Here is a 25,760-nt window from a genome sequence, read left to right on the forward strand (position 1 = left end):
TAAAGGACCTATCAGCCTTAAGTAATACTGAAGAAACATTAAGTGTCTGATGCATCCCCGAGGTCATTAATAACACGGCATCCATCAAGTGATCCAGGACATGCTTGTAAGCAGTCCAAACACAATATAGGTAAATCATATTGGTTTTACTTCTAATTATGCTCCAATTGTTTTTTGCACTAAAACAACAAATCCTACAGAAAGCTTAATATTAAAAATTCTGTCATGATAATTATCACAAACATGTGTATCATTACCAATTGTCCAGCATATGTTGGATGAGAAGGTATTCCATCTGTTCCTAGAAAACATATTCCACCCATTCTCCAATATGTTACACAACCTCGGTTAGGGGAGGAATAACATGCAAATATCTGGCAATGAGGATCCCGACCCGAGCATTAAAATAAGAAAATAGGCTTGATTTTATGTTGCCTTAAGGACGCCTGATATATAATCTTTATTTCGTAATATTTATCAAAATTGAAACGTGTGAATGAAATTATCTCTATTTTTAAACATTTGGCACTAACCTATAAAAACAGCTTTATTAAAAGTGAATTCACCCTATATTTTATCAATCCTCCTTCTTTCCTTAACGATTACTATGCATTTGATATTCTGGGAGGCATTCACGGTTTGGGGACGTTCCATCAAACCCTACTAAAACAAATCATTTCAGATCCTATCAGCTTACCCTAAATGAGATGTAAATGTTCTTGTAATGTTATATTTTCAGACAACAGGAGATAACTTAACCTCTTGGAAGTTATTGTGACTTGGTATAAACAAGCATACCTATAAGCCAAGAGCTGCATTATTTTTTCTCTCTATTATTCTCTTTTTTTCTTTCTAGGACATTCCACTGTAACAGTATGAAAAAAGATATAGATATACTGGGGCATTTGTGGTCTGCCTCTCCTGATAAGGGGCCCCATCATACAACCAGCGCAAAGCAGCACAAGGTGCGGCGTAAAAGTGTTTTTGCTAGTTTCAGCCCAACGCAGTTCTCATTTCCCCGTCCTGCGCCATGCGTTGTTTTAAATAGCAAATGCATTTTGCACACCATGGAAGTGCTGGTCTAAAAAACGAGGTGTGTTCAGGCGTATTGTTGGGCACATTGATATTTTGGGAAATGAAGAATAGACTGTGCCATAGACCAACTCCCAAACCTGAGTCTAAAATCTGTGCGGCAGTATTTTCTCTTTGTTATTACAGAGTCTGTGTTTAGTATAGGTGGGTCCACAACGAGCTTTATTTAAAGACACAGGGATGCACGGCCGCACAAAAACATGTCCAAATATGAAAAAATTTAAGGATTACAAGCCAATATATTATATTGTGTAGGATACATTAAAGTATAAAATGCCTAACATGTCGAGAATTGGACTAGGTCATCGGATGTATCAGAAATAGGCTTCTGTATTTTCTCGCGCACGAGCAGCTCAGTCTCATTTGCGGGAGACGGAGTTTGTCTGTGCGCTTGCAAATTCCGCCGGGTAAATAGCAAAATCACCATGGCACGAGCGCAACTGGCTCGTAAAGGGAATGGGGAGATGACAGACTTGATTGATTTATTGCACGTTAGCCCAAAAAAAACCCATAATCATTAAGAGAAATAGGACAGCCCGTTTTAGACATGAGCCGGGCGCTGACTGGTTTTCCAATCGTTAAACTAGCAAAAGTGTTTATTCCTGCCTCGTGACCTTTAGACCATGCATTTAAATCGTTCAAATTGGGCCCATAATTTGTTGATATTTATACCAGACTAAAGCACTGGAATGCACTAAGACTCTTGGTTTTATCATAGATCTTTCATCATCGAGATTTAGAAGAATCGAGGAAGTCGTTTAAAATTTTGCAAGCAGGGAAGGATTGTGGAGGCCCCACCAAATTAGAGCCATAAAAATATTTAACAGTAAACAAACAAATGTTAAACTTTTTTTATAGCCAGCAGAGAAAAGGCTCTCTGCTACTAGGAGTTAATATATTCCTCCCACGCTCAACAGAGACGAGAGGGGTAAGGGCATGGAGGTAAAATGAAATCACCATTAACAGAAGGTCATCACAAAGTCATCGTCAGCCCAATAATAATACACCCGCTGCAGTCCCTTAACATGGCCCACTCGCAGGGAAAGCCTTGTTTTTCTTGATCCCTCATGCACCAATCTCAACAGTCCCTAACATGTTTATGCTTGCTTAAGATTCATGAAAAAAGAAAGGGAAGTGAAATGTTGCAACTCACTAGGTGGGACATGTTCATATCATGACCGAATGATAGCTTTGAATATGCTTTCAATGTGGAGCAGAATTTCCTACACAGAGCCGTTGTTCACTGAGAAGCTGCCCCCGCAAAACCACAATCATATTTTTGTGCATGTCTCTTGATGTGACCTAATTGAAATAATCTAATAACAATAAAATCTATTCTGATGTCAATAAAAGGCCTCATTTTTTTCAAATAAAATAATACATTTGCTACCATACCATTATTAACCCCCGAAAAAAATATAGAAAACACACAACACGTCCAATAAAACACATCATAGTTGAACACACTTACCCTCCACAAATGATGTTGTAAAATCCCTGTAAATATTTTAACACTCTAGGGTACTGTAATCTTACAGAACACCCCCTCTGAAGTAACAAAGTGATGAAAATAATATATAGCATCACATTTCTCTAAATTGAGTAGACCGAGCTGCAAATCCAACAATTGAGGCTTACAACAACCTTCAGTAACAGAATGACAAACTAAGAGTACAACTGTTGATGAAATTTGAGAGTACAGACTAGTAAACTGAGAGCTCAAATTACAAATTTCTGTGGCACAACATTGTTAAAATGAAGGGTAATTGTTTTACAAAATCATGATAAAACAAAAGCAACTGGCTGCAAAACTGTAGACACCAGATTATTAGAAAACGATTCTCCTAATTGTAACATGACCCTTGGGGGACTCCATACTTGCTCGATGCTGCCGGTAAATAGAAATTCTACAAATGATGTGAATATGATCGCTCTAAGTGCATGGAATTCACCTAGTTCTTATTAGCGGGGCTCATTTTAATGCAGTGTTGCACATTCCCTTACATGTACTATGGGTTTTCAAATTACGGAATTTGTTCGGATACTGATTTTTTACAGGTGTTTTTTTTTTTTTTTTTTTTTTTGTTTTTTTTTTAACCCCGTTTAATTAAATGCATTGCATTTGTGTTGTTGCTGTATGTAAACTCAAGAAATAATAAAAGAAAATAAATTCTGAACTGAAAGAAAGCCATTACTAGAAAAAACGAAAAATTACCTGCCCTTTTTTAAAATTTTTCATTTGGCATTTTATTTTTTTTCGGTTTTTTGTTCAGTTATTTATTTTTTTTCTTTCGGTGAAGATTTTAAACTTTAATCTTTTAAATGTTTTTGAATTTTGGGTGAATAGTGGACGTAAATGCCAGTTTCATCAGCATTATCTTGTGCGTAGAAATGTTCATACGCTACATAGTGTTACAGCTATTTTCTATTTTATAAGGTTGTGCCCTGTTTCTCCCAACGAAGTTTCCAGTTGATATCGGGGCATGGAAGGGCTACATCGACACAACATGGAACAAAGGCCGCTTTTTTGAGGTTTTGCTTCGAAAACAAGATATAAAAGCTGATCAAGGTCAATATAAACAGAGCAGCTTTGTTTCAACTAAAAGCAGTAGCAAATGGAGGGTTGTCCTTATTAATTTTTACTGCAGGTTCATTTTGAAAAGGAGAGCAACATGGTATAGTAGTGTTAACATCCAAAGTATCCGATCTGCAGCTTCTCAAGGATGGTCGATATCAGTTTTGATCAGAGGTCCAAACTGAGCAAAAAACATGCAATTTTGTGCAGGGTATTGAAATTTATATGGCCAAAAAGTATGACTTCCCATATCAGTCCAGTAAGTTTTCATCTTGAAATATTACAAACAAATCTAAAAGTGATTTTTGTTTACTTTATGAAAACCAGTAAAGGATTTATCTGGCAGAAAGACACAAGCCGAAGGTGGATCTTTGTACAAATATATCTGAAAGGCCTTTTAACTTGCTAAAAATTAAACTAACACCCCCTATCGGAAGCGAATTGTAGTAGATTGCGTGCAACAGGTTTATCAGCGACATTTTTGCTCATGTTTTTTTTTAATAATTTTAGTGGGCCTTAGAAATTTGCATTATCAATGTATGATATAGAAGGCTTTATGGTTTAAAGGTGTGGCTTTATTTGACTTCCTTTAGCTTTAATGAGAGCAGCGCTGAAGCTTGCATGGACTAAACAAGAGGCAAAATCTGATGATCCATATATATCCATTATTATACACATAGATATACATAGGCTTCAACAGCCACAAACAACAATTTAGCCTACTTTAATTGTATCAATGATGTTCTTAGACAGCAGTTACATTAAAAAGAGCTTTTGGCGTCTAAGATGTTTTCTCTGGTAAAAAAAATAAAAAAAAAAAAATAAAAAAAAAATGAAACTCTCTACAAGGTACCCTTGGTGTCTCTTTAAAGTTCTTCCTAATGTTTTAAAACATGTTCATGATTGAGAGAAGTCTGAGAGAAGTCAAAGATATCAATAGGAATTCAAAACATTTTTCATTCAAAACTCATTCTTTCCACACATTTAGTTTATTGCATCTATATAGGCGAAGACATTAGTTTTCAATTGTTATCTGAGACAAAGTGATCCCTTTAGAGATATGAAAGAGCAAACCTCTGAGAAGAAAAAAAAAAAGTGTTTTCCTCAAACACTTTTTAACTTCCTGTAAACTTCTACACAACAGCATACAAACACCCACACACAGTACACAAGCACATTCACAGAAAACATACTAGGTAACACACAGACAGAAGAGTGAAGTGGCACCATCAACACACACTCACCCGTCAGGATGGACATGCAGCCAAGACACAAGAATCAAAACCTGAAGAGCATCTGCATGTGTGTGTGTAAATGTGTGTGTCAGTGCATGCAGATTCCAGTTTACTCTGTGAGATTGCAAGAAGTGAAAGAGAGAAAAAAGGCTGAGAGAAACTGATGGGTCAGATGGGTGACACCCTCTTCACATAAACACATCATGAGTGGAAGGAAAGAGACAGAGAGAGGAGAGAGAGAGAATGAGTGAGTGAGTGAGTGTGTGGGTGTGTGTGTGTGTGGTGTTGTGTTGTGTGTGTGTGTGTGTGTGTGTGTGTGTGTGTGTGTGTGTGTGTGTGTGTGTGCGTGTGTGTGAGAGAGTGTCTGTCACAAACACACTATTAAGCGCTGATCACTCACCCCAGCCTCACTCAAGACATCATGCCACTTGGCTGGACTTCAATGTATGACTGAATACACAATCATTAACGTCCACTACACACACACAGAGAGAGAGAGGAGAGATGAGAGAGAGAGAGAGAGGAGAGAGAGAGAGAGAGAGTCCTATCTGCTCTGCTTGTGCTGCTCAAAATGGGCCCAAAAATCAGACACTCATGAATAGTAAACAAGCACAAACCTTATTTAAATGCTACTAAAAACTACAACTACGAAGTAAGACATATACAGTAAGTCAATTTTTTTCTCTCAAACACAAACACATTATAAACAAAAACACACACAAAAAAAAAATTCAGCGGACCTATTACCACAACTTCAAAACAAATGCATGACTGCTAGATAAAAAATGATTTATTTAGTTTAAACTTTTAAGTTGCACATTGTTTCAGTGAGTTCTGTTGACATAATATTAATCATTATATCAACTTAATATTTGTTAATATATAACTTAATATATGTAATTTAATCTGAATTTTCTGTGTTCATTTGCCATATAGTACAACAGAATGTCCACTTCAATGGTTTGAAATAATTTTATAAAAAAAACATATTTTAAAATAAAATAAAAATTATAATCTATGAATATAAAATATATTAAATTATGCATTCTGCATTAGTTCAGGCAGGCCTTGCAGTCAAGCTTCGCTATCAGCTGATTTAAAAAATAAAAAATAAATAAATAAATAAATACAAAGATTCAAACCAAGCCCATATCAGCTGATCTGATTTATTTGCACTCAGTTGACGAACAGGTGCCTTATTTAAACACCACTTCAGTCAGCCTGCTTTGCTGCTACCAGTGCATACTGCTTTACAACCCACCTCCTCCCCAGCTCCTCCTTTAACTTGTGTCTAACTTAAACAATATCATCTGTTGTCATAGTTTCATGCTCTGTTTTCGGGGGATCTATCTATCTATCTAGATTTCCTCCCTCCCCCCTCCCCCCTTTTTCTCTGTGAAACGCCTCAATGTTAAACAAGCAGCTCTTACATCTAATTTGTCATTGTGTCTCAGAGTGTCCTATTGCAACGTACACATCATGCCATATTTGACCTCACTGACATTAATTAAATGTGTCTTATCATTGACGTGAAACCTGACTTGACATGTCTTGGCACGGCATATTTGAATATGCGCAAGCAATGACGGAAGATTTTCAGGAACTTAAATATGGGTTTATTACTCACACAACAGCTACTGAATGGTTTCAAATATAGCACACTAGTCACATGGACTACTTTTATAGCCCTGTCTTTGTATGGAAAAGAGCAGTATGAACGCTAAATTTCTCCTTTTGTGTTTCACAGAATACATCAAAACAGGTTTGGATTGACACGAAAGTGCATAAATGATGACAGATTTTGTGGGTAAACGATCTGAACTATTGAATTGTAAAAAGTAATACTTCTGATATTTTAATTTCAGCTTTTTTTAAAAAAAACTTCTTAAATACTGCAACAACTATGACAGAAAGTGTTCAAAAAGTTAAGAAATCGTCTTCAGGTATGTACACATCATAAACTTCTTGAAATGATATTTCCTCTGCAGACTGACATTCATGTCTGTCTCGTACAGTTACAGTTTACCTCGCCTCTGTGAGCTCTGTGGGAAATGTCAGTCATATAAACCTCATGAAGCAATCTGTCATCATGCAAGTCACCTCTTTCTGTGTATGTTTTGCTCTATGTGAAAACGAATGCAAGAAACTTTATTTAACAATTTACCACTTGCTTATCTCAGCAAGCACCATTTATAACCAATAAAACACACACTCAAACAGACATACATTAAATATGAGCATGGTAAACATTTCATATATATATTGTTCATCACTCATCATAAAATTCATTGCTTATTTCAAAACAAAAATATTGTTTCCTAAAAAAGGAAATAAATCCAAAACAATATCCACAAAATATATGTATATTTCCATATACATGAAGTTTATTTTGAAAAGTAAACATAAAATGGAAGAAAAAAAAAAACTGTAGAGAATAAAATATAAACTTTACTGAAATCTGTTGAAATCTTTACTGAATCTGTTGTTAAATGAAACTGCAACATAAATGTAAGCCCCACATTTAATAAAATAAACCTGATAAACCAGCAAGTAAACCGTGCAGCTTTAGAAACCTCTATTCCTGGACACACACACTCACGCACACAAACTGTGTCACATCAGGTGTAAAAGCTCAGTTTTGATCCGATTAGCAGTAATGCAGGTGTACCTTGAATACAGGCATCTGGCCGCTGTGAACGTGTCTCTTTCACATGTGCTGATTCTGAATCCTGTCCAGTAGACGTCTTCTTCTGTACTTCTGCCTAGAAATGGACTGTAAGTTCCCTTTTTGCGTCTGTTTTGTTCTGTTTCAGTCTACCTGTTTCCTTCCCTCTCTCTGTGTGGATTTTTCTCACACTGTCCACGGTCTCATTGTGAGTACCACTACATTTGCTGCAGAGTCTGTGTGTGTGTGTGTGTGTGTGTGTGTGTGTGTGTATGTATGTGTGTGTGTTAGCAGCTGCTCTGAGGCGCGACTGTGCTGCTGAACAAAATGACTGGAGAGAGAGCGCGAGAGAGGGAGAAAGAAAAAGAGAGGAGCACTGCCCATGTCCTGTCTCTCTCTTTCTCTCTCTCTCCAGAGACAGGCCGCTGTCCCGCTCTGCTTGCGGTTATTTTTAGAAGCAGCCTAGACGTGAATCAAAAGCTTGCAAAAGAAACAGGCACATGTCATACTGTACGCCAGCAGATCAGGGGATCTGTATCTCACACACACAAACACAAGCAATCCCCGCTCAGACATTTGTGCCAATTTTCGTCAGCCCTGGTGCAGAGAAACTGCAAGATGCTTGATTTTTGTGAGGTCATTACTGAGGAGAGTTGTTCATTGTGTTCTCGTATTGCATTACAGAAAACTCAATATAACTGCTATTATAATTTAGTTTCAGCAATAATGGCCAAAGATAAAGCCGCCTGATACCTGATAGACCCTACACAAATACAATGAATCAAGGTCATCTGGAACCTTTAACCCTTCAGCTCTCCAACAATCAGTTAAATCAGAGATGTCACATTTATCACACACACAGAGTTAAAACCACCCTGAAATAGCATTTGCAATTCCAATGGATGATGCACAGTGTTTATTTTTAATAAGCTGAGTACATATTAATGAATTAAACTGCATTGACCTGTATGATACACACACACACACACACACACACACATATATATATATACATATATATATATATATATATATATATATATATATATATATATTTAAATGCACACTGAATATAAATCAAATCACAGTTGCACATTAAAGTCTCATAAACCCTATGCTGAAATCTATTCATCAGAAAGCAATAAATGAGATCTTTCTCAGGACCCATTTAATTACGATAAAACATATATGCCATAGAGGACTGACATAACATTAAAGTAATGAATAGTTAAAGATTGTTCTCTCTTTAAAGACAACCAAACAAGATCCATCAAAGGCTGAGTATTCCTGTTTAAAGCTTGACAAGAGAATTGATGAAGTGAAATGAAATATAATGAAAAATCTAGATTATGTGCAGTAAATGTGGCCAATTATAAAGACTGAGAGCTAATTCATATGTATAATGCAGACAACAAGACGGAATACATCTTAAAGGGATAGTTCACCCAAAAATGTAAATTCTGTCATCATTTATAAGACTTTAAAGTGGAAGTGAAGCATTCAATCAAGTTTACATGATTTAGTAAACTGATTTCTACTTTAATATATATATATATATATAGATATATATATATATATATATATATATATATATACTTTACATCTTTATTGAAGTGGAAATAGGTTTACTAAATCATGTAAACTTGACTGACTGTTTCACTTTAATTAATCCTTGAAACACATAAAATATTATAAAAGATTTTTCAAAGAAACCTGAGAGATCTGTCCATCCATTGTCAGTCCATTCCACCAAAATTCTCAAGATCTAAAAGTTTATTGTAAAAGTAATCTATATAAATCAAGCAGTTTAATCCAAGTCTTCTCTAGAGACACAATCACACAATGATAAAACACATTTCATTTAGGCTTTCATTCACATATAATATTGATTATCGCATCATCACTAACTATCGCTTTAATGGCAGAAACACAGATTGACTGCACAACCGTTTGTCTCTGTACAGCTGCTACTCAATCATTACACTCTGCTAAAGAACATAATGAGAAACAATCAGCAAAACAGTGTAAGTGTGTGTGTGTGTGTGTGTGTGTGTGTGTGTGTGTGTGTGTGTGTGTGTGTGTGTGTGGTTTATCTCAACATTTTTCAGGAATTCACACAAAGACTACCTAAACAGTGATACTGGGACTAGAGCTGTGAATCAAAATGATAATTGATTGCTCATGTTTCTATAATTAATCACACCTAACATTAAAAGTATGTGATGAGGTGAGCACCATTTAAAAAATTAAATGATAATGCCTTTTAAATTCAAATTAAATTGTGTAATCGTACTAAAATTTGTATTTTTTTCTAACAGTTTGTCAAAAAAAAAAAAAAAAAAAAAAAAAAAAATTAAAATTGTTTTTAAAGCCTTGAAGTTATTTCAAGTTCTTTGAATTGCAATTCAAAACATTCTTATTTCCTTCATTCAATTTCAACTTCTGGTGGGATGCAGCAAATTATAAAAAGATTTAATTAGAATTCCACAATTCTATAATGCAATTCATAAAACATTGTATGCCTGTGTGTATTAGGAGTGTAACGGTACATGTATCCATCCTGAACCATCATGGTACGGACGCCATTCGGTTCATGCAGTGAGACGACAAATACAGTCAGTCATAAGCAATCAATCTGAAGCAATGCAATGCTTACCGCCATGACAAGAAAGAGCAGAAGAAGAGACGATCTACACACCAACCCAAAACAAGAATGGTGAGTTCAGATGGCACACAAGAGCTTAAAGAACCACCTGCTTGTTTTAAATCAGCAGTGTGGGAAAGTTCTAGGTTGTAGAGATGCACCGGTTGACCAGCTATAAATTGGAACCGATTTTTAGTTTTATTTTGGGCAATCTCTATTCTAGAATTGCACATAAACTGCACTGCTGTCATTTTCCAAAAATTCATTTGTGTGGAATTTGTATGAAGTCTGAAAAGAGGAGGAAATACTGTACCAGACAGATCAAGCTCACTGTACATGATGCTTGAAATAAAGGAAGGACAAATACAGTATGTTGGGGTTTGTATGAATGTCTTCAGAAATGATTCAATGGCATTTTCTTTTCCTCTTAACTCCATATATTCAAAGTCCCTTTAAGGCAAGTCATTTCACTCGGTGGTCATCTTTGAAATGCCTCTTGGACATGCAAGTGCAGCTACTATCTCTCTGAATGGGGAAATGTCAAATTCACCTAAACTGTTCACCAAGCTTACGATTAAATTTCATATTTGAAATAACCAGTGAAATCTGAAATGTTGTCAAAACTAAATGTTGTTTCTTTTGCGCAAATAGCATTAAAAATATATATATTCTATGGCTAGACCAGCCTGTGCGCATGTGCAGTCCTAAGGGTGCATCTCAGAATGCTTATTGTTTCTTTAATAACCGGGACTTCTTACGGCAGCTGCAGCGATGCGAAGACATTACCAATTAGCGATTGGCTCTTTTACTCAAAAGGCAGGGATTCCTTCGATGGAGCGGCCATATTGAGCATTGCATTTTCCCTCATTCAAAACTATACAAGTGGCACATCTTGGATATTCTGTAGTCTTTGATATAATGCATATTAAAGTAGTTTATTACCACAGCTGCTATGTTTACAGTGGAAACCAAGGAAACTTTGCACTGCTGCTGTTCCATAAGCGCCACCTGCTGTCAGAGAATAAATTTGCATTTTCATTTAGTCCATCAGCTGTTTTTTTTTTTTTTTTGAGCAGGTGTTTTATGTAACATAATTTCACATATCTAAAGTCAGACCATTCAGTTTTTGCTTTAAATCTTGAAATGATGCAATCAGATTCAAATCAAATACTACTATGCTACATATATGCTGCACTACTGTCTGTTCAAAATAAATGAAAAAACAAAAGACAAAAAAAAAAAAAACCTTTCATGTTGTACCAAACTCATATCAAATCGTATCCCCAAAATGTATTATAATGTAGTTTGAATTTGTGAGCAAACATATGAAATGTGTGTGTGCTAGAACCACACTTTTTGAATGAAGACCTAGACAGCATTTTTAGAACAACCTATGTGTGTCCCTAATGCTAAACCTGGTTCATAAGATTATTTGATCATCATATATTTTTGCTCATAAGCTGGTTTTTCCCATTTTACACACACACACACTAATGATAGACAGTAGGTGTATGCGCGTGTGTGTGTGTCCATGCGCACTCAAACTAGTGTGAGGTAAAGATAGTCCCTGAGTGTCCAGGATGACGCAAGAACCTTTAAGCTGTCAGGGGTTATTTTTAGCCTCTTCCAGGAGTGTTACAGAACAACGACTGCAGAAAACATATTTCTGTAATCCCTGGACATAAAACTCCTCATGTGAAACGTGGGACATCACACATAGAAAGGACTACATCAGGCTTATGAATTACACATGAGCTCATGCTGTAAAACATTCAACAAGAGAGCTTCATTAAACACTGTAACACACACTGAACATTAATGTTGTAATGTTGAATAAAGGCAACATTATAGGAGTGGCGTCACAGGCTTGAGAGAGCCGTTCATCCCTTCCAGATTATTACAGACCACAAGAATACTGAGTATATCAAAGGAGCCAAGCAAATGAACCCCAGACAAGCTTGTTGGTCATTATTCTTCACCCGCTTTTATTTCTCTGTCAAGTACCGCCCTGGCAACAAGAATCTCAAGGTTGACGCTCTCTCCCGCAGAGATGACACTGACCAAGGTGACCAAACCAGTGTTTCCATCTTATCACCTACCGTATTCATCGCTCAGATCAGTTGGGACATTATGGAGAAAATACAATGGGCACAACAGGATGAACTAGCCCCACCAGAACGCCCACCTAACCGACAATATGTCCCTCAAGCACTCCGTAATCGGACTATCCAGTGGGTACATACTTCACTAAGTTTGGGATATCCTGGTATACATCAAACTTCTACTCCAGTACAGAATGCATTCTGGTGACCTCACATGAACAGAGACAATACTAACTTTGTCAAGTCTTGCACCATTTGCGCTCAATCCAAAACCCTTGTGAACTTCCCGCCAGTCTGCTACAACCTCTGCCAATCCCACACCATCCCTAGTCACACCTATTCATAGATTTGATCACAGACTTACCTAAGTCCAACGGTTACACAGCCATCCTAGTAACTGTTGATCAATTTTCTAAGGCTTGCAGACTGGTACCACTAAAGGGTCTACCCACTGCCATGGAAACTGCCCTTGAACTTTTTCAGCATGTATTCCAAATCTACGGAATCCCAGAGGATTCCCAGATACTGTTCTCATTACGTCAAAAAGGTTTTTTTTTTTTTTTTTGGTTGACATCATGAAGCGTATCAGTTAATATCCTGTTAATATGCTCTCAAGAAAATAATACAATAATAAAAAAAAACTTTTTAAAAAAGTTAAAATAAAAAAATATACTAAAAAAAAGTTAAATGAGGTAAACTAGAAAAAAGGAACAACTAAAATTAACAATCACAGAGTGAAAACTGCCTAAAACGAATGAGAAACACATTGAAAATAAAACTGAAATTAAAACTAAATTAAAAATACAAATATCTTCTGGAAGTTAATTGAATAGCAGCTAGTCATTTAGACTGGAAATAAGTTTTCAGCTGGTTCTTGCCAGTTCTGGTGTGTGTGTGTGTGTGTGTGTGTGTGTGTGTGTGTGTGTGTGTGTGTGTGTGTGTGTGTGTGTGTGTGTGTGTGTTTATAAGAATTACATTGTAAATTCATAATAGGATTTTTATGTGAATAAAGTCCTAACATTACATGAGCAAGATTAAAGTAGCAATATTTTGAGAAAGAAAACAACATTTCAAGAATAAAGTTATAGCATTATGAGAATATATCTAAAAAGTAACCTCAAATGGCACAGTCTTGTCAAACGCTTAACATAACAAATGCTTTACATTGCTTAATCTTCCAAAACATCAACCAAGAAGAACCAGAATTCTCTATTATTTCCCTTGGCATTTCACTATACAGTATACATTGTGAAATGTTCAATTAAAAATTAAATTACAGTAACTTAAACTGAAATTTACATTTAGGTTCTTGTCTCATGTAACCGCCCCATTGTCTTTTTCTTCCTTTTTTCCCAAATACATTTCTTATTTCATGTCTGCATGTCTGAAACAGAAACATAAATAATTAATTAATTGAGTATTAGAATGGTTACGGTTGCAAAAATGCAAAATTACTCAATTACAAAAGTATGTATACAGTGTCAGTTTAATTCAAGTTCAGAATTTCTTTCTTAATATTTTTGTCTCCAAAAAACAGGAAAATAAAGTAAATAAATCAAACAGCAACTGAGCCTTTGTTCACTGAGAGCAGACAGAACACACTGAGCTTGTAGGTTGACCACAATCAGCCGTGGCATCATTACAGAGCACAATGAAATAAAAAGTTTATGGAAGGAAATGACAGTTAGATGACATTTCCTGTGAGTCTCCACATGGCCGTTAATCTAGCTGCTCTTGTGTCTGTGTCAGAGCATGCCTGTGTGTGTCACACTGCTCTCTGTGCCTCTATGATTCATGTGAACACATCATTTCCTCTTATATCACACATATCACAGTGTCAAATGCAGACACACAGATGTATACCTGACATAATGTGATAAAAAAAAATGACTACAAATTCATTAAAGCACACACATATGAACAGGCTTCCCACACCTTTTGACTAATGAATGTTCCAGGACATTTGACAATTTTGACATACAAGACTGTACTAATTTCAGGTAATAATATGCTTTTCCTGGACCATGGGAACCCAGAATATGTTACTGTATTTTCTGTATAATTTGCACCTGACTATAAGTTGCACGGTCAAAGTCAAAACTGCATAGTTAAGAAAGAGAGAGAGAGAGAGAGAGAGAGAGAGAGAGAGAGAGAGAGAGAGAGAGATGTTGCATCGGTGTATTAGTCACATTTTAGTATTGCATTCAGAAATAATAAAAAAAAAAATTAAACATTATAAACATCAGAACAGGGATGAAAAATACAAGTATAAAAAAAACATAAATTATAGTGTCATTCATTATAAACTAAATGTATTCACATCAAGCCTAAACAAATGTATTTAAAATGAAACTGAAACAACCAAGGTGTGGTAAATGTGCTATAGATAAACTTAAGCATCCTACCTCTCTCATTCGGCAAATCCAAATGAGTGCACTTTGTGCATGTCTTGCATACTTGACATTGACTGCATTACATAAGTCACCTTGGAGTATAAAATTGCAGCATATTTCTGGTGATAATATATGGTATATATGAAAATATGGTATATCTGTCATGACTGGTCAGGAAGGAAGGTTATAAGGAAGGCAGGAAGCTGTCATATTTAGAAATCCTCATAAGCTCGATGACTGGCTTCCCGAATGACAGCATCAGTTTGTTCGCCAGTAGAAAACTAGTACAAAAGTTCATCACCAACACTGAAGCATTAACTGTCTTCACTTCACTGTTCTCGCTACACAAACGACTGTAATTCAACAAACCCCTCTGTAAAAACAAACACACACACACAAAAAAAAATCAGATTCAGAATATTTCTATTCATTCACCTACCATACACAATCATCCTTTTCAACCATCTTTATTGTACAAAGGATTTCACATTTGGTATAACAAGAGAATCCGAGGAATTAAAGATGTTTGCAAGTTTTGAACAAAATGGGAATTTTGTCAAGTTTAGGGTCAATCTGCTAAATCAGGGACGAGAGCAGTGGGAGTATATCAGATGAGAAATTAAGCACAACATTCAGAACATGTCTAGTTCTATATCTTTTCTACTTGAAACACTTTTCTAAAGCTTCGTAATCGTACACTTATTTGTGGCCGATGTAAACAGGCCCCAGCCACCATCTACTATATGTTTTGGTTCTGTGTGGAGTACCTTTAAATGTATTTATATATACATATATGTATATTAATTTATATATGAGTGTATATATGTGTTTATATATATATATATATATATATATATATATATGTGTGTGTGTGTGTGTGTGTGTGTGTGTGTGTGTGTGTGTGTGTGTGTGTGTGTGTGTGTGTGTGTGTGTGTGTGTGTGTGTGCGCGTGTGTGTGTGTGTGTGTGTGTGTTTATATTTCATTATTTACTTTTGGTCTTATTTTTTTTCCATTTTGGGAACTGCAGACACTGAAGACAGACACACTGAGACATTTAAAACTGATCAGCCACATTGCACAACTGCAGTGAGTCCTGCTTGAAAAACCTGTCTGGAACCCCGCAAACAGACAGACGGTCAGAATGATGGAACAGAGTGGTGAAGAGGGGCAGAGAAAATGATTGAAAAGCAGTGAAAGCTGGTTCAAAGGCTGATAAAAGAATCTGTGATCAACACATACCTTCTCTTTCATGTGAATGGAAAGCAGAGGAACAGATGATAGCAATGTGCAAGATCTGACTCAAAGCCTATTTGACTAATTCTGTCTTCGAATCAATGTGGAATATTTCTACTAAAAATCAGACTTCCAGCCATATATATCAGCGCTCTGTTGGCTGAAGACTCACATACAATAAATGGCATTATTAGCACATATTATCAGACTGATGTACCTTCTACAGAAGTATACCTTCTACAGAGGCATATACCTTCTACAGAGGCACCACCAAGAGCATTCTAACGAGCTGCATCACTGTGTGTGGGTATGGCACCTGCAACGCGTCCTGCCGGAAGACCCTTCAACACATAGTGAGAGCAGCTGAGAAGATCACTGGTGTCTCTCTCTCTCCTCCCTCCAGGACATTTATGAAACCCGTCTCACCCGTAAAGCCCTCTGCGTCGCAGGTGATCCCACACACCCGTCACACAGCTTCTTCAGTCTGCTGCCCCCCCCCCCTCTCTTTTTCCCCATGCACCTCTGAACTCTGAACCTCAGTCCCTACCCCCCGCCCCCAGCTCCCACTAACACACTGGGACATGCACCAGACACTTTGTACAGCATTGGTCTGCTCACTAACTCATTCAGCAGTTAACTTACCTCATCAACCACCTCTTCTGTCAGTTTACATAAAGAACTGCTCTCTGAGATTTTTGACACTTTAATCAGACTAAATAAGCTTTTTTGCACTACAATCATTATATCTGCACTGTTTACTTTACTGGTTTGCACTCTAGCTACCATGTGCCTTGTGCTGCTTTACTTATCTTTCTTTTTTACAAGACCTATTTGTATAGTTGTACTTTATATTTTATTATCTGTATTTAATGTTCTACTGTTAGTGTTATCTGTAATGAAACATAACAACTCAATTTCAATTAATCATTTTCGACTTTTAGTCTGAGTTAAATCTCTTTTTTGGTTAATTTTATCTTTGACTTGATGTATTTGTTTCATCAGAAGTGAATGTTTATCATTAGCAGGGTGCCACAGTGTTCATGTGTCATCACGCATCTCCAAAAAGAAAAAAACAGAAGTTTAATCCAAGTCTTATGAAGCAACATGATCACGTTGTGTGATGAACGAAAGAAAAGCATTTCTAGCTGATGCTTTGCAAATTGATATTGAAATGTGCCGCACCTAAAATCTACCTATGGAAAGAGAGTGGGTGATAACAAGAGACAATTGGATGAGCAACGCGATCCAGAAAGAGATTATTACCCAGTTTGTTCATGCTGTTTAGAGAGAAAATGGTGCCACAGACTGTAATGTCCATGGACTGACAGCTAATAGTACAACAGATATCAGCACTTCAGAGCAATTTCCTTGCAGTCTTCAGTATGCTTACAGTCAGCCGTGCTCATGGAGTCACGAATTGTGTGAACCTGCTGATGGAGAGACTAAAGGTCTTAAAGGATTAGTTTTTCTCACCCTCAGGCCATCCAAGACATAGATGTGTTTATTTCCCTAACTGAACAGATTTGCAGAAATTTAGCATTACTCGTGGATTTGTTTCTTACAAACACACAGCTTTCCACATCACAAGACATTAACTGATGGACTGGAGTGGAGTGGATTACTTGTGGATTATTGTGATGTTTTTATTAGCTGTTTGAACTCATTCTGACTGCACCCATTCATGCAGAGCATCCATTGGTGATGGCCTGAGTAGAAGTACATGTTCAGCAAATTTCCATTTTGGGTGAACTATTCCTTTAAGGCTTTAAGGCACTAATGTTCAACCAGATAAGAAAGTATGTTACAAAGATTGGTTTGAAAATGTATGAAGAACTATGGAGAAACTGCTTATCCCAAATAATGAGAGTTTGGAGAACTGTATCACGCACTGCATGTACATGATAACCAATGTAAGATGTGCAGAAACACTGATGGGGCAAATGGTTTAAAACTCTACCATGTCAGCTTCAGGCCCTTATTGTTAAACCCTGAATATGTCCAGAGAAAAAGCGATGCACTGTACCTGCTGAGGTGGGCAGAAAGTCCGTCTCCTGTGCAGCTGTAGCTGTTTTTTGATGTTCTCACTCAAACACTGACACACTCTTGCTTTTTGCTCCAGAGAATTTGCTTCCAGACTCAGAAGACAATCACATTTCTGCTGAGACACAGACAGAGAGAGAGACAGAGATGAATATTGTAGTATGCAAATGTTTATGGGGTTTGGTCAAGTGAAGAACAGTTGCCCTGTGGTGAGAGAAAGAGAAAAGCTCTTATGTGTGCTTGTGTGTCTCAACTGTTTTCAAGCACTGCCAGAAGTGATTAAAGATATGGGTGTGATCCATTTTGTTAATGAAAGCCATCTTAAGACCCCAACTGTGCACTTTACTTGTCACAGAAGCATGATGTCATAACGATGCTAACTGATATACCAAAAGAAAACATTGTCTACACAGACAAATGACAAATGCTAACAACACACACACATACACACACATTGGTTCTCCGATCATTGCAAGGACTTTCTACTTATCAATGATTGTTAGAATGGACTAATGATTTTATTTATTTATTTATTTATTTTTCTTCACTTTTTTTGGTCATTTTTTACATTTTCAATATTTTTTTCTTTTCTTTTTTTTAAATTATGGGGATGCTTACATTCTTACTAATGTAAACAAAGTCAGTTTTTTTTCCACATTTTAGCCATTAAATTGATCAAACTGGCAAGCTCTTTCTACATAGGGGTTTAAAGTACTTTCGCAACTGCCTGGTAAATGAACAAATAAAAATGCATTTACTTTATATTTATATATATACATATACATATACATATACACACTTTCTTTTTAAAGAAATTCAAATAAATAATGTTTTGTGGCTCTTTAATGTGTCATGACAGATCGCTATAGCTCCTCAGTTCAAGCGGCATGTGAACCGATCATCTCTTCCTCTTTACTAGTTATAGAACGAAATAAACATGAATGAACATCAGAAGCAATCTTGTTTCAACCGTGAAATGAAGTCAATACACAATTCTGAGAAAATAAATTCTGATTTCTTAAATAAAAAGTTGCAATCACTTTATTTTTTATTTTTTTATTCCGTGGTGGAAACAGAATGTAATTCTGAAGGGCTGGAAGGTGTTTAATGATGTTTAATCCTGTGCATTAAAACTGTTTAATGCACAGGGAGTTCCAATCAGTTTAATCAACATTTTATTAATGTACACACATTACTCGCACAAAGTAGTCACATACTTACTTGGAGGCAACCAATATCTATATGCAGTGACATTTACATATATCAAGCTTTTTATCTTACAAATGAGGAACATTACAAGCAATCTGTAAGAGCCAACAATGTTTGAAGAGCACAATTGCAAGTTTTAAATATAAATGAGATCAGTAAACAACAACATACGGCGTATATTTGAATCAGTGTTGCGTGTCATGTGTTATCATGATGGTGTTTAATCTGTAAAACTGTGTACCAGGTGTAAACACTGAAGTGATCATAAATTCCACCCAGATCATGTCTCACGGGTCATGGATGAAGTTTAGCATAGATGATATAGCATTTATGCCTCAATCTCAGACAGAAAAGAAACAAAGCACAGATGTTAGGGGGAAGCTGCTCTGTTATTGTGTGAAGAATGATGAAGCGTAGTGGCTTCACAGTCCAGGACCAAAATCAATACAAGTCAATTCTCCTCGATCCATCATTTCAACTTAATAAAGCGGCCTGAGACCATCAGTCCCTATAAAGCTGCATATAGCCAGAGCTGATGATGTCATTCTTGAAAGTCATTAAAGAATGTTATTGAAGGAGCAGTTTCTTAAAATGGAAATTTTGTCGTCATTTACTCAATGTTATCCCAGCCCTGTATCATTTTCCTCATTGAAATGTTAGGAAGAATGCCTCTTTTGCAAACAATGGAACTGGACAATGATGTATAGACAACAGATTTTAATTTCAGGATAATTTCTTCTTTAAATCACTGTATGTCCCTTCACATGAGAAAAAAAAACTGAGATCATAAAAGATTAGCAAATTCACACAGCGTCCACCACAAAACAGAGTAACTGGGAACATCCTATTCCAGAAATGTGTTCCTGGACAACTATCAGCCAGATCTGCAGCTCTGATATGAGCTGCATCTGGCCGCCTTGGGGACCAAGAGACTTCTGTTCCAACATTTCCCAGCTGCTGCTGGTCTCTTCATCCAGCCACAGACCAGAGCCCCTGAACCAAGATGACTGGCTGTGGCACATTAGGAAATCTGTCACAGCTCATGGGGCATTCTTGTGATGCAGTCAGAGACTAGACTGATTACACATTAAATAATATTAAACACACACATGGGAAACAGGTCTTTTTCATTCAGTGTTTTCCATTCTTACTGCGGATTAGTCTGCAGTTAGAGAGACTATTCTAAGGGCCTGTGTGCCTAACATTTTAATGAAGGGTCTGTGTGGCTAACATGTCTTTATCTTGTGATTTTGGAAGGGGACATATCTAAAAAGACTTTAGGCCTATTTTAGGGACACCATCTCTACCAACAATTTACAGATTTCATACATCACATGCAATTCCACTATGGGCCATCGAAATCGCTTTGGTTTAAGTTGGGACAACCTACCCAATCACAGTACCATAAGAAAATCAAGAGAACCTCAGACAACATTTAGCTTGTTTACAGTTTTACAATTATTTTGAATCCTAGTCTGTAGCACTGGCCACCTTATAAAAAAGACCCGCTGCGGTTCATCAACAGGATTTATTATAAAACAAATGAACTTTATTCTTTTGTGGTGGGCTATTTTATCAGAAAGCTAAGCTGTTGCAAGTACGCGAGTATATTTTAAAGTTACCCCTGCTGGAACTGAACCCATTTTAAAAAGCATTAACTTAAATTAAATTGTACAAATTAGTACAGTGATGGTATCATATGTCAAAACTATTCAATGGTATGTTGATAGATCAAATGTACAATGTTGGCCATATACTTACATATTTAGATTTCATCTAAATAGTCATTGAGCAATTTTTTTTTTTTTTATCCAAAGCAACATATAAATAAGCAATATCACAAGCAATTTTTCATTAGAGCCAACCATATTCATATTACACAATGCTAAGTTAAAAGTTTAATTTAGAAGTAGAGTGTTTCATGGGTTGGTAAAGGCAAAGAAAATATTTGAGATGAGAATCTCAATGTAACAGTCTTTTTTAAATAAAAAAATAAAAATAAAACACACACACACACACACACAGGAGCTTAGGAAACCCATACAAACAACGCAAGCCAACCTATATGATGATGGGACAGTACAACCCCTCCAGCTAGGCACCTCTTGACACTGTAAAAAAAAAAAAAAAAAAACTACACCGAAGTGATGGAGGAGGTGATGATGGCCATCAGGGGGTGGGAAGGAGGGCCAGGACCCCCGAGAGGATGAGTCCATGGAGGAACAAGCAGAGGAAGAGACCACTGTGGAGCTGGCAGAGGAAAAGACAGTAGAGGAGATGGCAGGGGAGGTCCTGATGGAACCGGTGGAGTGGGATGCCCTGACAGAGCTGGAGGGATGAAGGACCATGTTAGAGTCTTAGGTGGTGCCAGGTAGAAAAAAAGACAGGGAGGCTGGAGACCAAGTTACTGGACTGGTGGGCCAAGGCAGAGCTGAAGGAACCGAAGGGGAGCTGGGGGCTCAGAAGACCTAGGCAGACCCAGTGGGAACAAGGATGATGGTAGAGCCAGAGGGTTGGAAGAACCCATTGGGGAAGAAGGAATGAATGGCTCAGGTGCAACTGCAGGCCCAGAAGTCCACAGTAAAGCCAGAGGGATGACAGGCTACAGGGTCCATGGTGGGTCTTTTTGCTGTCTCGGGGCTGTAGCAGGTGGGAAGAGGGGTGGGGATGGACCAGGGAGGAGTTCTGGGATGGAGATCGACAACACCCAGACAATAAGAGTAGACTGGAGAAACTATGGCCGATTGGTGATGTTGTTCTCTTCAACTTCCCGCGCAGTAATGGAGGATCCATTTAGCCACAGTGCATACTGTATGTAATGATCCAGGATACAAGTGGTGTCTCCAGCTGACATCTGTACAAACAGGGTATCATCTGACCCACACCAGAAGTAGACCTTGAGAGTGCCTGATAGCTAAACTTGATGAACTCCTCCACATAATTTTCCAGTGGGCACCCATTCTCGTGGAGGCAGAGTATTTGGTCTTGCGGGTGAATGGCGGCTGCTGCTAGATCCGTTATCAGCAGTTGGTGAAGGTAAAAGAGAGATTTGAAGTGAGGATCTCAATGTAGCAGTCTTTATTAAATAAACAAAACAAAAACACTCTGGAGCACAGGAAAACCTCCGAAGCAAGGCAACCCAACTTTTACAATGCCATGAAAGAGTGAAGGTAAAATGCAGACAGAAAATAAGTTTTATTATGCTTGTAGAAAAGGTGTGCCTTCAGCTGCTTCTTTTAAATCTGTGATAACCTCAGCAGACCAGGTGGAGGGGAAAGTGACTGTGCTTATTCATGAAAAAACAATCAGGTGCCACTCATTCAGTAATCATAACTGGCGGGAAGCACACACTTGTGGGAGTGTATTGAGGTCAGTGGTGCAGTTCCAGTGAACTGAAAGGTTGGCCAAAAGAGCATTGCAGCACTTAAATTTATCAAGGAGGCTGGTATGAGACTTACTGCAACATTAAAGGATCTGCAGAGGAATTTCTGGCAAGTACTAAACACTTGCTGCATGTAACAACAATATCCTTTTTCTTTATATGTCTGAGCTATAGGGTAGGATAGCCAGACGGAAAACCATTACTTATAAAAGAAAAAAAAATGCTCGCCTAAATTTTGCCAAACCCATGTTGCAAAATTATTTATAGTTTGATGAAACTACTGTAAGTTGAAACTATAATTTTGGCCAAAACGTTTTGTGTAAAAACAAGTCGTAACTCAAACAGCACCATACCCATGATGAAGAGTGGTGGTGCAAGCATCATGTTATAGGACTGCTTCTCTTCAGCTGGGACTGGGGCAGTAGTCAAGACAAAGGGAAAATTTGATAGTAATACTGGGCAAATGTGGCACAAAAACAGCAGGCCTCCATTTCAAAGCTGAAGATGAATGTTAATTTCATCTTTCAGCTTGATCATAACCCCAAACACATTTCTAGATCAACAAAGGAATGGTTTTCAAAGAAAAAAAAACATTTTGCAAGAGCCCAGACCTAAATTCAATCGAACAACTAATGGAATGACTTGAATAGGGCTGTAGACATGAGATTTAATCGATCTGGAGCTCTTTTACAAGAAAGAGTGGGAAAAAATTGACAAATCCATCCATCCATTCTCTGAACCGCTTGTCCTCTGTAGGGTTACAGGGTGCTGGAGCCTATCTTAGCATTCTGGGTCGTAGGCAGGGAAATTGACAAATCGAGATGCACTAAGTTGAAAATGACTATCTACTGTAATAAACGCGAAGGTGCTTTAACCGTTAGTTAAGGGTGTGCACACTGTATGTTATTTTAGGTCTCTTAAAAAGCACAGATGTTTCCCTTAAAAGTTTCTACTTTTTGTTATTTAATAAATTGATTGCAATATCACATTAAAAGTGGAAACCTGGTGGTAACCTGACATGATTTATTTTGGAATAATGTTTACATCTCAGATCCCTGTGACTCTAACAGGGGTGTACTGCATCTATCCTTTATGGAGACAGCAATGCCAGAATCTCAAATTTTACCCAAACGTTTGTCTGCTGTTTTTTTTTTTTTTGTTTGTTTTTCTTTTTTTTTTTCTTATTGTAATATTGGTTTGATAGCTTGGTAACATGCTAACACAAATCTTTGTTGGAACTCTATTTCAATATAAGCTACTCCATAAAAGACAATTCTACTGGTTTTCCAAGTTAGCCACTTAAGCTGTTTAGAACTTCAGTTTAGAAGCTGACTGTGTTCATAGTAGACAACAATGTAGCTCACTAGGTTTTGGAACGTAGCTTAAGTGTGTCCAAGGCAGCATATTATGTAATGTAACTTTTAGTATTTTTGTATTTACCAAAACTACAAATTTTATAAGCCTATGGGATCAAACAGCGGCAAAACAGTTTTCAGAAAATTCCAAGCAGAGCAGAGAAGACTGCCACAGCACTACAGATGGCAACCATATAGCTGGCAAATTTGCTGACCAGGGCCACAGAATCCAATAACCACACACTTCTCTGAAAGCACAACCTGAGGAAAAATAAATAAATAAATGAGGCATCTGTAATATATCAGTGCCTTAAAGGCTGAGTGAACGGTAAAAAGATGCCCAGGAGAATAGAGCTGTTTATCGAACTATGCATGGATGTTATGTTATTCATATGCAGAATGAATAATTAATGCTGTCAAACACACAACTTACCAAGATTACATTTAACAGCCATTAACTGATGCTGCAGAGCTGTAGACTGCTGCTTTTTACCACAAAGCAATCAGGGCCTCATAATCTCCTACTTTCAGTCAAAAAGTGTTTCATGTTGAGAATGAGTGTTGAGTGCATGAATGTTGGCCAAGCTACTCAGTATTTAGATTTCTTTATTTATTTTCTGCATAATGCATAATAGACATAGACTCCATTGCAAAAAAGGCCCAGCAGAGGTTATACTTCCTTTGCCAGCTGAGGAAATTCAACCTGCCACAGGAGCTGCTGAAACAGTTCTACTCAGCCGTCATTAAGTCTGTCCTGTGTTCATCCATAACTGTCTGGTTTGGTTCAGCTACAAAATCAGACATCAAGAGACTACAACAGACAGTCAGGACTGCTGAAAGGATTATTGGTGCCCCTCTGTCCAGCCTCCAAGATCTTTGCATCTCCAGAGTCAGGAAAAGGGCTAAAAAAATAACCCTGGACCCATCACACCCAGCCCACTCTCTCTTTGAACTGCTGCCTTCTGGTCGGCGCTACAGAGCACTGACCACCAGAACAGCCAGGCACAGCAGGCTTTATTCAACCTGAACAATTAATCTTCATAATTATACATCGTCCATCACAACTAACATAGTTATCTGACATTTATATTAAACTGCACACTTTGTAAATAACATATCTGCACACTAATAACATACCTGTACATTTATCAAAACAATAAAAAAAATCCCTATACTTCTATTTCTGTATATATAGTACATTATTTAATGTTTTGTTTTTCTTTTTTTATATTAGTGTTATATTACATCCCTACTGTGTTATTCCTATGTATGTACTATAATGAATGTCTGCACTATGTTTGTACTTTCTTCTACACTGGAAGATCCTGTCGTCAAGTCAAATTCCTTGTGTGTGAAAAACATACTTGTTAATAAAGCTCTTCTGATTCTGATAATAGTTATGACATCTACCAAGAGGGTTAATTGCCAAAGCTTTCTAGAACACTCAGGATGAACCAACTAGTTAGCTAAAATAAAACAACACCTTCAGTCAGCTTATCTGTAAAGCTACATACAGTACACTGTCAAAAGTTTGGAATAATTAAGATTAATAATTAATATCACTATTATTATTATTATTATTATTATTAATAATAATAATAATAATAATACTCTTTTTTGTGGGGTTTTTGAAAAAAAAAGTCTTATGCTCACAAGTCTGGATTAATTTGATCAAAAAATATTTATTTCATGATTGTTAATAAAGGAATAATAATAAATAATAACTGCGATATTGTAATTATTATAAATACTGAATAATTATGATTATTTCTGAAGGATCATGTGACACCGAATTACATTTTTAAATATATTTTTAAAAAAGCTATTTGAAATT

At 36.9% G+C, this 25,760-nt stretch overlaps 1 protein-coding gene across 2 annotated transcripts in view; it reads right to left on the reverse strand.

Annotated features, from left to right (window-relative positions):
• Positions 1–25,760, reverse strand: part of LOC109089622 (regulator of G-protein signaling 3-like) — a 57,229-nt gene that overhangs the window by 12,809 nt on the left and 18,660 nt on the right. The window contains exon 1 of one of the 2 annotated variants that reach the window (XR_006159809.1): positions 7,571–8,531. Coding sequence is in view for 1 of the 2 variants with exons in the window: in XM_042755786.1 (XP_042611720.1) it covers positions 17,964–18,095 (132 nt within the window). In the remaining variant the exon portion in view is untranslated. Of the gene's footprint in view, positions 1–7,570; positions 8,532–17,963; positions 18,096–25,760 lie in introns of those variants that run through there. The other variant, XM_042755786.1, reaches the window with a different exon arrangement.

This window comes from Cyprinus carpio, unplaced genomic scaffold (assembly GCF_018340385.1).
Source record: "Cyprinus carpio isolate SPL01 unplaced genomic scaffold, ASM1834038v1 S000006748, whole genome shotgun sequence".
Lineage (NCBI taxonomy): Eukaryota > Metazoa > Chordata > Actinopteri > Cypriniformes > Cyprinidae > Cyprinus > Cyprinus carpio.